The 18,714-nt window shown below is 34.8% G+C and overlaps 1 protein-coding gene across 1 annotated transcript in view; it reads right to left on the bottom strand.

Moving 5' to 3' along the window:
* The window catches only part of BBS9 (Bardet-Biedl syndrome 9), a 445,423-nt gene that overhangs the window by 315,013 nt on the left and 111,696 nt on the right, over window positions 1-18,714 (bottom strand). Inside the window, exons 7-9 of the mRNA XM_029925279.1 lie at window positions 13,532-13,616; window positions 4,523-4,706; window positions 3,736-3,865 (exon numbers count right to left, since the gene is read on the bottom strand). Coding sequence (XP_029781139.1) covers window positions 3,736-3,865; window positions 4,523-4,706; window positions 13,532-13,616 — 399 coding nt within the window. The remainder of the gene's footprint in view (window positions 1-3,735; window positions 3,866-4,522; window positions 4,707-13,531; window positions 13,617-18,714) is intronic.

Consider the following 18,714-nt stretch of genomic DNA (forward strand, 5'->3'; position numbering starts at 1 on the left):
TCACTCTGAAATTTGATAACTCTCCCAATAAATCTGTTTTCAAAAAAATAATAGCCTTCCAGCTAGGACTCTCAATTGTTTCATATTTTTTAAGAAAGGAAATTCAACTGAAAGCTGTTATATGGTCTTTTTAGCCATCCCTCCCCCTGACATGCATAAATCACTGTTTTTTACAATGTTTACCAAACATATACTATACATGCAATATACTATAGTATATATTCAGAAATGCTATATATTTTGGGCTGATGATTCAGTGTGATATGCAAAAGCAGAAAACGTCCCTAACATTAAAGGAGTGTGTGATTGAGGTGAGGAGGTAAAAGAATCAAACAGCAGTCACCAGGGCGCCGGGGTGGCTCAGTTGGTTAAGCGACCAGCTCCAGCTCAGGTCATGATCTCACAGTTCGTGGGTTTGAGCCCCAGTCATGATCTCACGGTTCATGGGTTTGAGCCCCACATTGGGCTCTGTGCTGACAGCTAGTTCAGAGTTCAGAGCCTGGAGCCTACTTCAGATTCTGTATCTCCCTCTCACTCTCTGACCCTCCCCTGCTCACGCTATGTCTGTCTCTCAAAAATAAATTTAAAAATCTTAAAAAAAAAATCTTAGAAAAAAAAACCAACAGTCACCAACAAAATATAAACATTATAGAAATTCAGGAAAGATGAGACCAAAGTAGGGAGGGAAGGCTACTTTATAGGACTTCAGGTAGGACTCAAAGATAAAAGAAACTGGAAAGTCCAAAGAAGAAAAGGGGAAAACGTTCTGATCAAGAATATTACAACAATAAAGGTTAAAAAATGAAACAGTTAAATACTGACAGTTACAACAAGTTACTATAGTAGATACAGCCAGGAAGAAAAACACTCAAATACTAGACCAAACTGTTTATGCTAAAAAATGAACTGCAATAAGATTTTAAGGCACAATGGCTGTGGTTGCCAGCTAAAGTTTGGAAAGGTTCTCATCACTTTGAACATTCATTCAAATAGACTTCCACTTTGAGCTATATTTCATATCTCTAGAGAGAATAACATTACCGATAAATGATGATCTTTATTTGCCATTTGGGAGGCTGACCACAGCAGAAGTAAGATACTGGCCAGGCTTCCACAGCCACTTCGTGCAATGAGAGGAAAACAGTAATAGCTAAGAACTTAAAGAACATTATCACATTCATGCATGTCACTATATTCTTATTTCACATTCCTAATGTCTAATCCACAAAAATTAAAATAATTAAACTAAAAAAACTCTCTCTAATCAAGAATGCTGTTGAAAGAAGGAAATATAGACAGATTCAGAATCGGTTTATAATAAACAAGGTAGAGAGGACGTGGGCTGCCAAGTAGATGGGAGTGGGAGGAAATAAAGCATCTTAGTTTCTGAGCAAAATGCTGTTATTAAGTATAATTGCATCAACTTGATTCAAATCCAGTATTTCTTATTCATTGAAAAGAAACATTAAAATAGCAGCAATTTCCTTTACAAATAAACACACTCGGCCAAGGAAGCTTCCACCAAAAAAAAAAAAAAAAAAAAACCACAAAAACCAGTTTAACTCTAAAGGTAATATAAAGCAGAAGCAAATTTATTTCACTGCTTCTAATTTCAAATAATAACTTCTAAACATAAATATACTATAGCTAAGTCAGTAAGAATCACTTAAAATTCTAATAAAAATTATAATGAAATTCTTTCCAACAATCTAATTCTATAATGCTAAAGTACATAAAAATAAGAAAAATCTTCCAATGAATAATTAAAAGTTATTGCTATATATTAATTAATTGTGGAAATCATTAATGGAAATATTTGCATTTAATTGTTCATAATTATGAGCTTGAAAAAGCTATGAGAAAGAAGAAGTTTCACTCACAAATACCTATAAGTTTAGATGTGACAGACTACCTCTGAATATAAGCATCTTGATTCACACTATGGAAATTTCATTTTTTACTGCTAATAATTTCAGTTATTTCTGGACCCTTGACTTATAAAAGATGCATCTGGACATCTGAACTATAAAGTAACTATAACTATCTGCTGAGAAACTTTATCTTTGAACTTCTGAGTACAAGGACTCTTGAAATAGGCATGTCCCATGTAAATAATATGTGTGTAAAATAAGTATTTCAACTAAATAGTCTCAATAGGTCTTTCTATCCATCACTCTCCTATGCCCCACATACACACAAAACCACAATGACTTCTCAGTATTTAAAAGTGAGGGGCATGGGGACTACAGCCAAGACGGGTCACATACCCACCAGTGTAGATCTGTCTTCTTGCACCTGAGCTGTCACTTGGGAGGCCAAAGAGAACAGATCTTGGATGGATATATGAACTGCTGCAAGAATGACTCTCCCAGAAGAGAAATACTTGACGTTGCCCTGCTGGCAAGATGCTTTTCCTGTTCTAAATCCTTCTAAGTAAATCTGATTTAAAATGTCTGGTGAGTCTAAGTGTTCGGTTGAACTTAAAAGACTATCTGGTAGATGTTGTAAAAGCCCATCTCAAATTTTAAACTTTTCTTCAGATACAAAATAACCATAATTTGTGGTAAGTATGATGGTCTTCTCTCATAAAACATGAGAAAGCAACTTCTTTTTAAAACATTCGATGTTTTCAAAACAGTGTTTCCACTTTCCCAATATTCAGGCTTTAGATTAACCATTAATGCAAATATGAATACCCTTCCTTGAGCTTCAACAACAATATTATATATCCCGTGTCTTAATTCATGGGAATTAGTCATCCTGATCAGATAAAATAGGTGTCATTGAAGAATTCTACATATGGTTTTTAAATGCTCAATCAAATAATCTAAATAAGCAGAACTGAATAGATCTGTGAAATCTATAAAGCTTTATAGAAAGTTGTGTTTCTAGAGCCACCTGGCTGGCTCAGTCAGTGGACCATGTGACTCTTGGTCTCAGGGTTGTGAGTTCGAGCCCCACGGTGTGTGTAAAGATTATTTAAAAATAAAATCTTAAAAAAAAAGTTGTGTTTCTACATATTTACTGAGACTTTCAATTCCTAATCATAACCTCAGATGCTAACCTAGAAAAATTACATACTTAGGTCTCATTTCTCTCCTTTTTGATAAACTTTTTAAATTTAGGAAATGTGTTTTATCTTTCATTTTAAATGCATGCTGGAACTATTTAAAATCTAAACTGTCTTAAACACAATCGCCAGTAATTCTGCACCACTTGATATAATAAGGTCTGAAACAAGTTTCAATGTGTAATATTCTCAGTCTAACAATAAGTGCTCTCTAAATGGTACCCATCAAATGCTTGAAGAAATCCTTTTCTATTTTAAAGAAAACAATCCATCAGGTAAACCATTTTCTTTAAATCTTTAGTTTCCAAATGATATCTTCCTAGAAATATCAAATAAAAATGATTGAGGGGATTAAGGGGTGCAATTGTCATAATGAGCACAGGGTGATGAATGGAATTGTTGAATCACTGTATTGTACCCCTGAAACTAATATAACTGTGTGTTAACTATATGGGAATTAAAATGACATAAAATGATTGATGGTACTAAGTAAGACTTTTTTATATCCTTTTCCAATAAAAGTTATATTTTAAACTATTTCTATTGTTAACATTCACACTACAATGTCTGTTGTCATTCTTTAGTAAAATTGCTTGCTATTATTTCACAAAACTTCTACAGAATTCCTTGAGTAAGATCCAAAAAAAAAAAGTAAAATCACTTACTGTAAACAGCCCACTCTTACTGCTACAGGAATGTGGGGAAGTTGAGTGGCCCACTTCAGTGTCACATCCTGATAAATATGTAACATGTGATTATGATTTCCAATCAAAGTATTTATTGTTCCTTCAGAAACTGTATGTTGAAGGCAGAAAAGAAACTAATAAGAAAACAGTTATCTGCAACAGTATATTAAATCACTTTTAAGGGATTTATATACAAATTAATTCTAATGTCTTTATGTTAATGCATAAAGTAATAAAGTATTTTAAGTAATAAAATATTATTTTTCAACTTCAAGCACCAATATCAAAAATTAAAAAATGATTTTACAGACTTGGGAACTGTAAGGAGATAGTAGCCAACATTTTTGCATTTTATCTAGAAGTATGAATTTCATTAGTATTTACCACACTTAAGCTAATGATTTACCAGGCATTAGCTACAGATAAGTCATTCTATTGGGCATTACTATGCTTCATTCTGCTTATAAGAGTCTGGTGTTCTTTTGGAAATAACTTAAAAGGCCACATTTTGGAAAGCATAAATGTGTATACCTGAGGCCAATTCTCCAAGTCATTCTGTACAAAGTAATGTGACTGACAAAACCAAATGTGTGCTTTATATCAAACTTCTATTCAAACTCTAAAGTTAAAGTTTCCATTACATGTTCTGTAGAAAACTATTTTCCTAGATGTTTAAAATATATGTGTGTGTGAATTTGGCTTTTTCTGATGTGTATCACATAGCCTTGACATATGGAAAAGATAAAAGAAAAATCCTTCTACACACCTGAGCAATATGGGAGAAAACAACTTGGGCTACAATCAAGTTTCTTCATGAATCGAATCTGTCCATTATCCTTAAGGCAAAAAAAGTTTCTCTCACCAAGAACAAAAACAGAAGATGCTGACTGATTGAAAGAAACAATACATATATCAAGGGCTTGCTCTCCAATATTTAGAGTCCAATCCACCTACAAAAAAAAACAAAAATCAATTTAGTTGCTAAACACAAAGTATTTCAGTCACTTTCATATCAATACAATTAATAAATTGCTTTGCAACAAAGCAGACATAAAGATTAGCTAGTCTTCTCTTTTCTTTGCAATGACCATATTTCTCATATTTTATACACTCTAATAGGTTTTGAACCATCTGTTGCCAAATGATATGAGCTATTCAGTGGTTCAGAAATACTCATGTAAATTTGGGGAGTGAGGAAGGAAAAAAAAGACTCATACAAATTTAACCAAGGAGGTGTAAGATGTGTAAAACAAAAACTATTAAAAAAATGATGAAAGAAATTGAAAAACACAAATAAATGGAAATATATGCCACATGCATCAATTAGAAGAATTACTATTATTAAAATGCCCATACTAACCTACCCAAAGTGATCTACAGATTCAAATCCCTATCAAAATTCTAATGGCATATCACCAAAATAGAAAAAAAATCCTAAAATTCATACAGAATCACAAAGGACTCCAAATTGCCAAAGCACTCTTGAGCAAAAAGAACAAAGCTAGAAGGATCAAATTAATCAAATTACCTAATTTTAAAATACACTACGAAGCTATACTTAACAAAATAGCAACGTGCTGGCATAAAAGAAAAAAACCTAGATGAATGCAACAGAACAGAGCCCAGAAATAAATGCATTTACAATGAATTGATCTTCAACAAAGGTATCAACAGCACACACTAAGTACAGTCTCGTTAATAAATGGTGTTGTGGGGGGAGGGGTACCTGGGTGGCTCGGTTAAGCATCTGACTCTTGATCTCAGCTCAGGTCATGATCTCATGGTTCATAAGTCCAAGCCCCACAAAGGGTTTACCGCTGTCACAGCCTGGCAGTGCAGGGCCAGCTTCGGATCCTCTGTCTCCCTCTCTCTACTCCTCCCCAACTCGTGCTCCCCAAAAATAAATAATATTTTTTAAAGGATGTTGGGAAAACTTGATATTCACATGGAGAGGAATAAAATTGGACCCCTATCTCATACCATATACAAAAAACCAACTCAAAATAGATACAGTCTTAAACACAAGACCTCAATCTAAAACTATTAGAACAAAACATAAGGAAAAGCTTTTTGTAACTTTTAGGCAGCGATTTTTTAGATATGACCTCAAAAGCACAGGCAACAAAAGTAAAAATAGGCAAAAGGGATTGCACCAAGCTAAAAAGTTCCTGCACAGCAACCAACACAATTAACAAAGTAAAGAGACAATCTATAGAATGGTAGAAAATATTTGCAAACCATCTATCCAAAAAAGGGGTTAATACCTAAAGATACATAAGGAACTAAACAAATGAGTAGCGAGTAAACAAACAGCCTGATTTAAAAGTAGGCAAAAGACTTGAACAGATTTCTCAAAAGAAGACATACAAATGGCCAACAATTATATGAAAAAAATGCCCAACACCACTAAATCATCAGGGAAATGCAAATCAAAACCACAATGAGATATCACCCCACACATGTTAGAATGGCTATTATTAAAAAGACAAAAGAGGGGTGCCTGGGTGGCTCAGTCAGTTAAGCAGCCGACATCAGCTCAGGTCATGATCTCCAGGTTTGTGGATTCGAGTCCCATGTCGAGCTCTATGCTGACAGATCAGAGCCTGGAGCTTTCTTCGAATTCTGTGTCTCCCTCTTCCTCAGCCCCTCCACTACTCATGTTCTGTTTCTCTCTGTCTCAATAATAAACAAATATGAAAAAAAATTTTTTTAATAAAAGGACAAACAATAACAAGTTTCTTGGCAAGGATGTAGAGAAAAGGGAACCCTTTTGCAATGTTGGTGGGAATATAAATTGGTACAGCTACTATGGAAAACAATAAGGATATTTCTCAAAAAGTTAAAAATAGAACTAGTATATGATCCAGCAATCCTACTTCTGGGCATATATTCAACGGAAATGGAAACAGGAATTTAAAGAGATAACTACATTCCCATGTTCATTGCATTATTCATAATAGTCAAGCTATAGAATCAACCGAAATATCCACTGATAAACAAATGAATAAAGAGAATGTGTGAGATATTATATATAATATGCCAATTAATGTGTATAATATAATGGAATAATATTTAGTCTTCAAAAAGAAGAAAATCCTGTCATTTGTTACAAAATGGATGAACTTGGAAGGCATTATGCTAAGTGAAATAAGTCAGGCACAGAAAAACAAATACTGCATGATCTCACTTATATGTGGAATCTAAAAGAGACAAACTCAGGGGTGCGTAGGTGGCTCAGTCAGTTAAGTGCAGTTCTTCTCAGGTCATGATCTCACAGTTCATGAGTTTGAGCCCCATGTTAGAGTCTGCTGACAGCTCGGAGCCTGGAGTCTGCTTTGAATCCCATGTCTCCCTCTCTCTCTCTCTTTCTCTGACCCTCCCTGCTCGTTCACTCTTTCTCTCTCTCTCAAAAATAAATATTTAAAAAAAAAGATATTTGAAAGACAAACTCATAAAAGCAGAGAGTATAATGGTGGTTGCCAGGGTTGGGGAAAGACATAAATGAAAAGAGACTGTGCCAAAGGGTACAAAGTTTAAGTTACAAAGAGTGAATAAATTCTGGAGACTTAATGTACAATCTGATGACTACAGTTATATTACCGTACTGTATTGTATGTATACTTGAAATTTGTTAGGATAGATCTTAAATGTTCTTACCATAAAAAAAGAGAACTATGTGAGCTGATTAGATATGTTAATTCACTGAATTATGGTAATCATTTCACAATGTATGTATATCAAAATATCATAAATTTATATAATTTTTATTTGTCAATTAAACCTCAATAAAGCTGGAGGCAGAAAAAAGGAAACGCCTTATACAAAGAGAGCTGGCTGTACAAAGATCCTATGACAGAAACGGAGGGGCCACAACTTGTTCAAGAAATAATAAAAATACACATAAAGAAGTTATCTGCTTCACTGCAAAATTTCCATATTGTGTTTACTTTGCAAATCAAATTTAATAAGCAGTAACCTAACCAATATTTATGATAATGTTTTAATTTAAAGACAATTAAAATGTATAGATAGATGGATGGATGGATAGATACACATACAGAGCAGCCAATAAGCTGCCCCAGTTTCTAGGCAGGATCCTCAACGCCTTAAGAACTACACTAGGGTTAACTCCATATCTCTGGAACATGGCCAATGCTCAAAAAATGCTTCTTAAAATATGAAGGAATGAATTTACAATTAACATACTTTTCAGAATTCAGCTCCTAATCAATTAATACTTTTTAATTGAAAAAAAAACAGAAAAGAACAAAGGCATTGGCTGACAGACACACACTGAAAATGGCAATGACAATGAGATGGCTGCACAAAAGCATGTGGACAGAGAGAAAATAATAGTGCCCTCAAAGTTAGGTTATAATCGACAAATAATGGATCAAAGATGAGACATGAAAACTCACATAAAGATAGAGATGAATTTCTGGCCATAAAGATATTATTGAAATATTTAATTTCTGGCCATAAAGATATGATTGAGATATTTATCTACTTTAAGTACTAAAATATCTAAAGAAAGTATGAAATCCAAATGGATTTTCTACAAGTTAAGAATTTAAAAAAAAAACAAGATTCTCTTGGATCTTAACAGGATTCAACACCAAGAAATCATTCCATTACTGTTAAATTCAAATGTAGCTTATCTATATGAAAAGATTCCACTGTATACAAAACATAAATGTCAGTCCCATGGCAGTCACACTTCTCATTATACTTTTATTTTATTTTATTTTATTAAGTTTATATTTATTTCTTTTGAAAGAGAGAGAGACAGTGTGAGCAGGGGAGGGGCAGAGGGGGGCGGAGAGAGAATCCCAAGCAGGCTCCATGCTGTCAGCAGAGAGTCTGGACACAGAACTCGACATCACAAGCCATGAGATCATGACCTGAGCTGAAATCAAGAGTCAGATGCTTAACTGACTAAGCCAACCAGGTGCCCCTCATTACATTTTAATGGGCTGGCATTCTAGCATCAAATATCACTATCTATAATGTGAACTGATGTGTCCCTGATTCTGAGATGATGATTCTTTCAGCATGGACAGGCAAATCAAGTTTCTGAGGCTGTGGGCTGACATCCAGCCACTAAATTCTTTCAATTCACTAGGTACTGAGTGCCCCTCTCTGTGACTTTCCCTTAGAATAATACACCACATTCTAAATGTATGAGTCTCAAACAACACAGAAGTTTACTACGAATGATAATTTTAAAGTTCTTCCACTTCCAACCCAAAGACAGTAATAGGAAAAGATTTTACCATCACACCTGAAACAACACACATGGACAAAATATATGAAACAACAATTTGCAAGGCACTGACTATCAGACAACAAAGGACAGCAATCCTTTGAAGACAAAGCAAATGAGATGAGTAGTAGGACTGTTCCATCCATGAGGGAGTTTTCAGACGATGACACAGGGAGGAGGGAGGAGAAACGCAAGCGAGGTCCAGAAAACTCCATGAATTAGGGATATGGATGCTGGGAGTTCAGAGTAACCAGAGCAGCTGGAGTTCATAAGACAGCATGCAAAGAGGAGAAAGCAGCACAGGGACAGAATTTTGACATCCGTAAAGAATCCTTTCAAATATTCATCTGAGTACTTATCAGCACATTCACGTAAGGAAACTACCCAAAGCCAGGGAAAGAACCACCCAAAAGCATCAGAGGTAACAGAGGCCAGCATTCATGCTGCATGGAATACTGCCCGTGTTTGCCAGCCAGACTGAAACACCTCATAATTCAAAGGGAACTGAGTAGAGCACTCAAAAGCATCTTGCCTAAAGAGTGGGGAATAAGTAGCCCCAGAATGAGCACTGCTCTGGTCCTATCTAACAACCCAAAAGAATCAAACTGTCCAAGTATCTTAACTGTGTGTCCCAGGCCTAAGCTCAAGAAGAGTTATAGGAATACAAAAATATCCAGCACCCAAAAGTAAAATGACTATATCTACCATGTAATAAAAAAATATGATTCACAAAAAAGAGATAAATAAATCAACTGAAACTGACTCAAAAACCAATGCAGTTGTTAGAATTAGAAAACAAGGGCATTAAAACAATTATTATACCTGTACTGTATTCTGTATCTTCAAAAAGTTAAGTAGAGACATGGAAGATATAACAAAAAAAAAAAAAAAAAAAGAAGAAAATTGAACTTATAAAGATGGAAACCATGGGAATTAATACCAGATTAGATCTTATAGAAAAAAGACTATTGGTCTTGAAAACATAGCAGTAGATGTCATTCAAAACAAAATTGAGAAAAAAAAATGATTTGATGAAAATAAGATCTGTGAGCTGTGGGACAACGTAAAGTATCCTGAATGTATGTGTAACTGGAATCCCCAAAGGAGAAGAAAAAGATGGAAGACCAAAACAAAGGTTTGAAGAATTAAGAGTCAAAAATTTTCTAATTTTCAGGGTGCTGGGTGGCTTGGTCAGTTGAGCATCTTACTCTTGACTTTAGCTCGGGTCATGATCCCAGGGTCATGGGACTGAGCCCCACATCAGGCTCTGGATTGAACATGGAGCCTGCTTGGGATTCTCTCTCTCCCTCTAACCCTTTGACCCTCTCCCATTCATGCTCTGTTTCTCTCTCTTAAAAAATATTTTTTCTAATTTTCATAAAAACTATAAATTCACAGATAGAAGAAGCTAAATGAATCATAAGCACAAAATAAAGAAAACTACACAAAGCACATCATAATCTAACTGCTTCAAAAAAGTGAAAAGAGGAAACCTGAATAGCAGCCAAAGAGAAAAGATATAATGAAGAGAGGAGCAAAGATAAGAATGTAGGCAGATTTCTCGTGAGAAACAATGGAAGCAGGAAGACAGTGGAGCAACCTCTTAAAACACCAGAGGGGGAAATACCTGTCAAACTAAAATCTTATGCCAAAAGAATATATTTTCAAACAAAAAGGCAAAAATACTTTTTGAGACACAGAAAAACTGAAGGAATTCATCACCAGTGGACTCACATTGAAAGAAATGTGAAAGCAAGTCCTTCCAGAGGAAGACAAATGATACCAGATGGAAATATGGTCTCCAAAAATTAATGAAGAGTACCATAAATGGTAACTACATGGGTATGGGTAAAAATGATATTTTTATCATTTAAATCACATTAAAAGATGTTGAACATTTAACAAAAACAGTAACAATGTAATATGAAGTTTATAGTGTATGTACAAATATAACATGACAATTAGCACAAAGGCCAAAAGACAGAAAAGGATGGTTCTTATATGTGAAATAGTATAGTATCACCTGAGAGTAAATCTTGAAAGTTAAATATTATATGCTCTAAAGCAACTCCTAACATAACAAAACAAAGAGTTATGGCTAATAAGCCAACAAAGATAAAATGGAATCATAAAAAATACTAAATAACTCCAAAAGAAAGTAGAAAAACAGGAAAATGGAAACAAAAAACAGATGGGACAAATAAAAAGCAAATGGCAAAATGACAAACTTAAACCTATCCATATTAATAATCACATGAAATGTATATGGACTAAAACACAAATTAGAAGGCAGAGCATATCATACTAAACAAAAAAACAAGACTCAACTATGTGCTGTTTACAAGAAATGCATTTTCAGTACAAAGACAAATTGGATAAAACTAAAAACATGGAAACATGTATCAGAACAACACAAATCAAAAGAAGAATGTTATCATAGCAAAAAGATAAAGAGGGCTATTTCATAATGAAAAGGGATATGTTCATCAGGAAACATAATAATCTTAAATGTTTATGTATCTAATAAAAGAATTTCAAATAAATGAAGTAAAAAAACTGATAAAAATGCAGAGAAACAGACAATCCACAATTACAGTCAGAGATTTCAATATCCCTCTGAATAACTAACAGAAATTAGTTAAAAATTAATAAGGATATAAAATATTTGAACAATCTATCATCCAATCTAATTGACATTTATGGAACACTCAAGAACAGCAAGAAAAACAAAAACAACAAAAAAGACATTTTTTTCAGGTGCTCAATGAAGATTTACCAAGATAGATCATATTCTAGGTCATAAAACAAATCTCAATAAATCTGAAAGAATTCCAAGTCATACAAAGTATGTCTCTGACCACAAAAGAAAATAAATTAGAAATCAACAAATAGTTAATAGGTAGCTCTGACTAACATAGGCAGCTTTTAACTGCCTTCCCACAACTACCTTATTAAAAGCATTCCACTGGATAAATTTTGTTTCTTTGCAATAGACTTAATGTTCCATGGCATCACAGTTCTGCCAAGCAACTGTAGTGTAACGAAAGGAAGTTTTACTGCTATTTCTTAATCTATTCATTAATTAAAGGAGAATGGGGAAATCATTCATCTGTAATTGTTTGCAGAATACATTCTCAGTATAAGACACAGAGTAGTATCAAAAAACATGTACAAATAACTGAGTAAAGGATATTCCAGACTAAATAAAAAATATGCACAGAAGCCTTGAGTCAAGAACAGCCATGGAATATTTCGAACAATGAAAACCGTGTGGCTGTAGTACAGAATATATGGAACAAATGAAAGAAAAGGAGAAGGTCAAGAACATCTTGACCACCATTATCACTGTCATCTTCATCATCTAGACATCTTTGCTAAGTGCATTATATATTTCTAATGGCAACACTGTAAAATACGTATTGTCACCATTTTGCCACTGAGAAAGCTGAGACTTAGCATGGTTCATAAACTTGCTCAAAATTAGTAGTCAGTACAACTCTCAAGATGTGACCCAAAGTCTAGCCTTTAACTATTATTAGTATGGTGCTCCAATTTTTGTGAAAAAACATGCCATATTTGTATTTGTTGTGTTCTCTCTTTCACTTTAGCTGGTATTAAGAAAATATGTTTTCATCTCATTCTTGGCTCTTCAAGTTTGCCTTCCTTCCTATCTTCTGTATCCTAATATAGAAAATTGATTTTCTCTAATATTTTTACTCGCTTGGTATTCTAAATTCCACTTTATTTCTTCATGTACTTTCTTTCATATGTGTCCACCTCAGATTCACTTTACTGTTCCCAACATAATTTTCAATTCCTTCTATGTTTTTCCTTCCTGTTGATAGAAGTTCTCCAGATAGAGTTCCCACTCATCACTTATCCCCTAATTTTCATTAAACAGAGAATTTATCATAATTTTTCCTCCAACTATTTTTCAAGTTACCAAATTTCTACCTTTGTCTTTAGGCCACTTTTATCTTTGTGGGCTGTGAATTTTTATCTTTTACTTATATATTTAATCACATGCCTACAAGTAGCAATATTTTTGCCTATTAAATGTTTCTTTATTCTTTTTGCTATATTAGTTGATCAACACTTCAGTTAAAAGCGACCCTATCCAGACATTTATAATTCTAGTAGTGCAACTCTATAATCTGATAAATATGGAACACCTGTGTAGCTCAGTCAATTAAGCACCTGACTCTCAATTTAGGCTCATGGCATGATCTCAAAGCTCATGAGTTCAAGCCCTGTCCCTCCCTCACTCTCTCGCTCTCCCTCTCTCTTAAAATAAACATTTTTTAATCTGATAAATATGATACAGCCAGGCATGTGTCTCCATTGCTCAATAATAGCCAACTAAATTTTTTCCATTGATAGACTCATATCATAGAAAAGAAAAAGTTAAAGTAAATATTTTTAAAAATTTTCTTCCCAGAATTTTTATTCTGAAGAAAATCTGTGATTAGGTATGATATTGCTGAAGTTTTTATATATTAAAAAGGGCCTTACAACAAGTCTTTTTCCAGAACCAAGTTTTTGTTGTTCAGTCTCCTGTCTTTTATCTGCATCCGTTGCAAAAGCAAGTACTTGGTACCTGTTTGAAAGATAGGAATAATTATAAGCGGTTTTTTAGTTAAAAAGCATAAATTATTTTAAACTTTAAAAGCACATGATCTTTAAACTTTACAAACAGGTTTTTTGGGGTCTCCTGGGTGGCTCAGCCAGTTAAGCATCTGACTTCAGCTCAGGTCATGATCCCATGGTTTGTGGGTTCGAGCCCTACGTCAGGCTCTGTGCTGACAGCTCAGAGCCTGCTTCAGATTCTGTGTTTCCCGCTCTCTCTGTCCCTCCCTCGCCCATGCTCTCTGTCTCTCTCTCAAAACTAAACATTAAAAAAATTTAGTTGCTTTTTTCTTGGTTTTATAAACTGTAAAATTTAAGATCAAATTCTTCTTGAATGACACTGTAACATGGGACTATTTAAACCTGTCATGATAAAGAAATTATAACCATGTCCTAAAATACAATATTGGGTAAAGAGCTCTGCCAACTGACAAAGCATTTCCATTAGAATTTTACGTGAAGGGGGCGCCTGGGTGGCTCATTCGGTTGGGCGTCCAGTTTCAGCTCAGGTCATGATCTCATGGCTTGTAGGTTTGAGCCCCATGTCAGCCTCTGTGCTGACAGCTCAGAGCTTGGAGCCTGCTTCCAATTCAGTGTCTCCCTGTCTCTCTGCCCCTCCCCCTCTCATGCTCTGTCTCTCTCTGTCTCAAAAATAAAACATTACAAAAATATTTTTTTAATAATTTTACATGAAGAACAACAATAGCTAAGAAAGATCCAGCACCAAAACTTCACATAGAAAAAAACATAAATAATGCAAAACAGCCAGATGTAGTAGAAACTGTTAATAGATGTTCTATAGAACCCAAAAGACCAGAGTTTAATCCCCAGCTAAGCCACTTACTAGTTGGCAAATTAATTACTCCATTCTTATCTTCCCCCATCTATAAAATGGTAATAAAAATCTCTAACTCAAATATGGCAAAAAGAATTTAAAAATAATGTAGTGCCTAGTATGATAACTGGCATATATTAGGTGCCCAGCAGATTGACAGACAGATACACATTTACACATATATAGAGATCAATCAATTAGCAGTTTATTTGGTATGTAATAAGTTCTTAATAGGGGGCCTTATAAACATTATGACTTTCTGTAAGTATTTTATAGCTTTTATTTCATTAGTAACATTTGACTCAAATCATTCTTAAAAACAATTTATACAGGGCGCCTGGGTGGCTCTGTCAGTCAAGCATCAGACTCTTGATTTCTGCTCAGGTAATGATCTCACAGTTCATGAGTTCGAGCCCAACATTGGTCTCTGCACTGACAGAGTGGAGCCTCTTTGGGATTCTCTCTCTCCCCTCTCTCTCTCTTCCTCTACCACGCTCACATTGTCTCTCAAAATAAATAAGCTTAAAAAAATTATAAATATCATTCAACCCAGAAATGATTAATTTAGCCAATAAAATTTTAATTCCCTTATTTCCCATTATTTAATGGTATATTGTTAAAGCAAAGTTCTACTCTAAATGAAGAAAGTTTAGGCTCACAAATTTATTTCCTATGAATCAAAACTCTTGCATTATTCTTTCATAGCTAAAAGGAAAGTCAGCAGATATATTCAGATATCTTATACTATCTAAGAGAAAGATATAAAGTGTAAAACTCAGGGACCTGGATGAATAAAAGCAATATGGAATAGCTAAATAAGCACTGAAATGTACACTAGTTTTCAAATGTTATATACCAACTCTTAAACTACCTTAATCTTTCGTAAAGAAAAAAGAGTTTACTTGCAACTGGATGCAAAATGACTATGAATCGAGGTATTCATAAAAATCAGTCCTATGGTTAATATGAAAGTTTAATGTATATGAATTTATCAATTCAGTCAACATATAGTAGTGATCTAATACATCTAATATATCTAAGCTCTGACAAAGGAAAAAGCTATACATGGTCTGTATCCATCAGGACCTCCCAAGTAGTTGTAGAGATTCAATTCAGAGTATCCTGTGCTAATAGCAGAAGGTATACACATAGTACCATGGGAACATGATGGCAGACACAAGTAACTGGGATGGAGGAAACATATATGTTTTTGATATAGGTTCAGGAAGAGAAAGCTAGGTTTTAAAGAATGAGTGAAAACTCATCATGCTGGTAAAGAGGTAAAGGCATTATGGCAAAGCCAACAGCACATGAAAAGGCATGCAGTAAAAGAGACATGAAAAGCCACAACAGGAGTTTAGGAAAGATGCATGGCAGGGAGGAATGAGTCATGGGAAACGAGACCAAAAAGGTAGGAGGGTAAAGATCTCAGCCTTGTAAAACCTTGCTAGGAAATTCCATGGGCAGCTGCAGCAAATATCTCCATACCATTTGAGAGTGACCTGCAAAATCCCAAAGTCTCCGACCGTGCCAAATAATTAGACCTCACATTCCAACTTTCATATAGGATTGTTTTACTCTTCCCAGTTCACAGTATCAGAAATAGTATGCACTGGTGACTAAAACATCAGCCCAGACCTGGGCCTGCTATGGATCCAACCACAGGCAATTAATTACATAGGCAGTTCATTTCCTGCACACACCAACCTACTAGAGGATGATATGGATATTAATGAGATTGTTGTAAAAATCCAAAGCTTTTGAGCTGTTTGAAGCTTCTCATAGAACTACAAAGCATTATTTCATCCAGGAATAAGTGAGCCCCTAAAGTGGCCTCATTAACATCAAACAGCAGGCAGAGACACAGCCAAAATTGACTCCTGATTTCCAAATCCAGACCATTTCTCTTCCTGGAAGACAACTCACAAGAGCATTTTATTACTAAATGTAATTGACAGTAAATTTAGATGATGACAAACTTACAATACCATCTATTTTAGAGTTCTTCCTTAAATCCTCTTACTGTGACAAGTGAGGTACATGGAAACCTATTTCCAAAACCAAAGAATTCCAGGCAAACTTGGAAATTCTGAAATAAAGAAAACACTTAATTTTTTTTTACCACTTGACTGTTCAGTGATAAAAGTTAAAGAATAAATTCCCTTGTTGAGACTGCTGAGAGAATAATCAGGCCCAGTGTAATAAGATTTCACGAAAGAGCGTGTCATACGCATTTCTCAAAAGAAAGGCACTAATCACAAATACAGCAGGTCCCAGTGAATAGTAGCACTTTTTGACCCAATAGCCACAAAGGCTTAACAGGTCCTGTGGAGCACCAGTGACAAACTCAACCATATGATTTAGTGCTCTTCCATATCACATCATAAAAACCAGCAGCAAGTAACTAAAGTACAGATTGAGGTGTCACAGTATACAAAAGTAAACCCTCCACAATCATTTATTTTCAAATGAAACATACACCCCAAAGGTACCAGGAGATTTTGGAAACTTGATACTTCACCCAGAGAACTCTACTACAAATGGAAGCTCTGGATACAGAGCATGACTAATGTCATTACAAGTAGAGCTAAAACATTCTTAGTTATGCCAGGAAGGATCATTTTTATTGAAAGATACCTGCAACAAAATAGAAGCTTTTCTTACAACTTTTCACTCCTTCATCAAGTTCTTGTTAAACATCTATGTTTGGCAAGGTACAATGCTAGGCATTACAGGAGTTACAAAATCCCTGCCATCAGCCCTGTCAATGAGAAAAACAAGCAAATATGTAATATCAGTTAAGGTGTTACTAGTGCTTGTGGGAAGAGCAGAAAAACTACTCTGTGAATTAAGGAGGAGGTGTTACTTAAGGCTAGGTCAGGAAAGAACTGAAGGAGAGTGGTGAGGCTTACAGACAAAATTTTCATATACAATGAGGAAAGGAAAAACTTCAGACAGCACAGCATGAGCAAAAGAGGAGAGAGAGAAAAGCCCAAAACATATTCGAAAACAAACATTTCAATGTGGCCAGAGCCTAAGGCTGGTGAAGAATACAATATTCTTTCTAAAATATTGCCAGTTAAACTCTACAAATAACATCTTAAAACACTTAGTGTAAAGCCTGTCATCTACTTAGCAATGTACTGGGTACATGTGGGGGGTGGGAGGATGGGGAAGATGTGTAGCAAAGAGAAGGAGAGAAAATAAAGCTTATGACAGGTATATTTCTTCAGGGAATCTCCCTCCACTGAACTCCTATTTAGAGCTCCCACCGCTAGGCCTCCTCAGTATCCTATGAACAGCTCAGTAGAGCCTCTGTCACAGTGAACTCAGTTGACTGACTTGCCACCTCCCACACTTGCTTGGATACTGCTTGAAGACAAGAGACAGCTTTTATCTGACTCTGCATTTCTGGTACTTGGTATAGTGTGTGACACAGAGAAGCCTCTTGAAAAATATTTGCTTAATGAATAATTGAATAAATGAACTAACTTATTCAGTCAGTGAATGGATGTTTAAGATAGATTCTGCTCTCAGGAATCTGCAAACACAAGACATACCGTGGAGTATTTCAGCAGAATACAAGGCAAAATATGGTATTTGGAAAAAATCAATATTTCAGGCAATAATATATCAAAAAAGTGAAAAAAAGGATGATAATTAGCTTTGAAAGTGACTTCCAAATCTGAATGTCCACATTAATAAAGGTAAAATGCAACCAGATTATAAAGATCACTGAATGTCAATATATGAAGCTTTCAATTTTTTAATGGGCAATAAAAATTCTTAAAGAGGTATTTTAAAAGGATAGATATGAGAATGATCCTTCAAAGTCTAGATTAGAAGAAAACCAGAAATCCAAGTGAGGAAATAAAGGTCTGAATGCCAATGGAAATGGGAAGCAAAGGCTGAATACAAGGGAAAAAAGTAGAAACATGAGGATTTACTAACTAAATAACCCTGACGAGTAAAGGGAAGAAAAAGAGAATAAAAGACAATCCAAAATTTAGACAAACATTGCTAAGAGAATGGTGGTACCTAAGCCCCTTCCACCCCTCTAAAAAGGCAAAGAATTCTCTCACTTCAAGACATCAACCACAGTAATTTCCTACTTAACACATCCCCAAAGGCAAGGGAATCAAGAACAAAAATGAACTATTGGGACCTCATCAAGATAAAAAGCTTCTGCACTGCAAAGGAAACAATCAAGAAAACTAATAGGCAACTGATGGAA

Source organism: Suricata suricatta, chromosome 2, assembly GCF_006229205.1.
Source record: "Suricata suricatta isolate VVHF042 chromosome 2, meerkat_22Aug2017_6uvM2_HiC, whole genome shotgun sequence".
NCBI classification, from domain to species: domain Eukaryota; kingdom Metazoa; phylum Chordata; class Mammalia; order Carnivora; family Herpestidae; genus Suricata; species Suricata suricatta.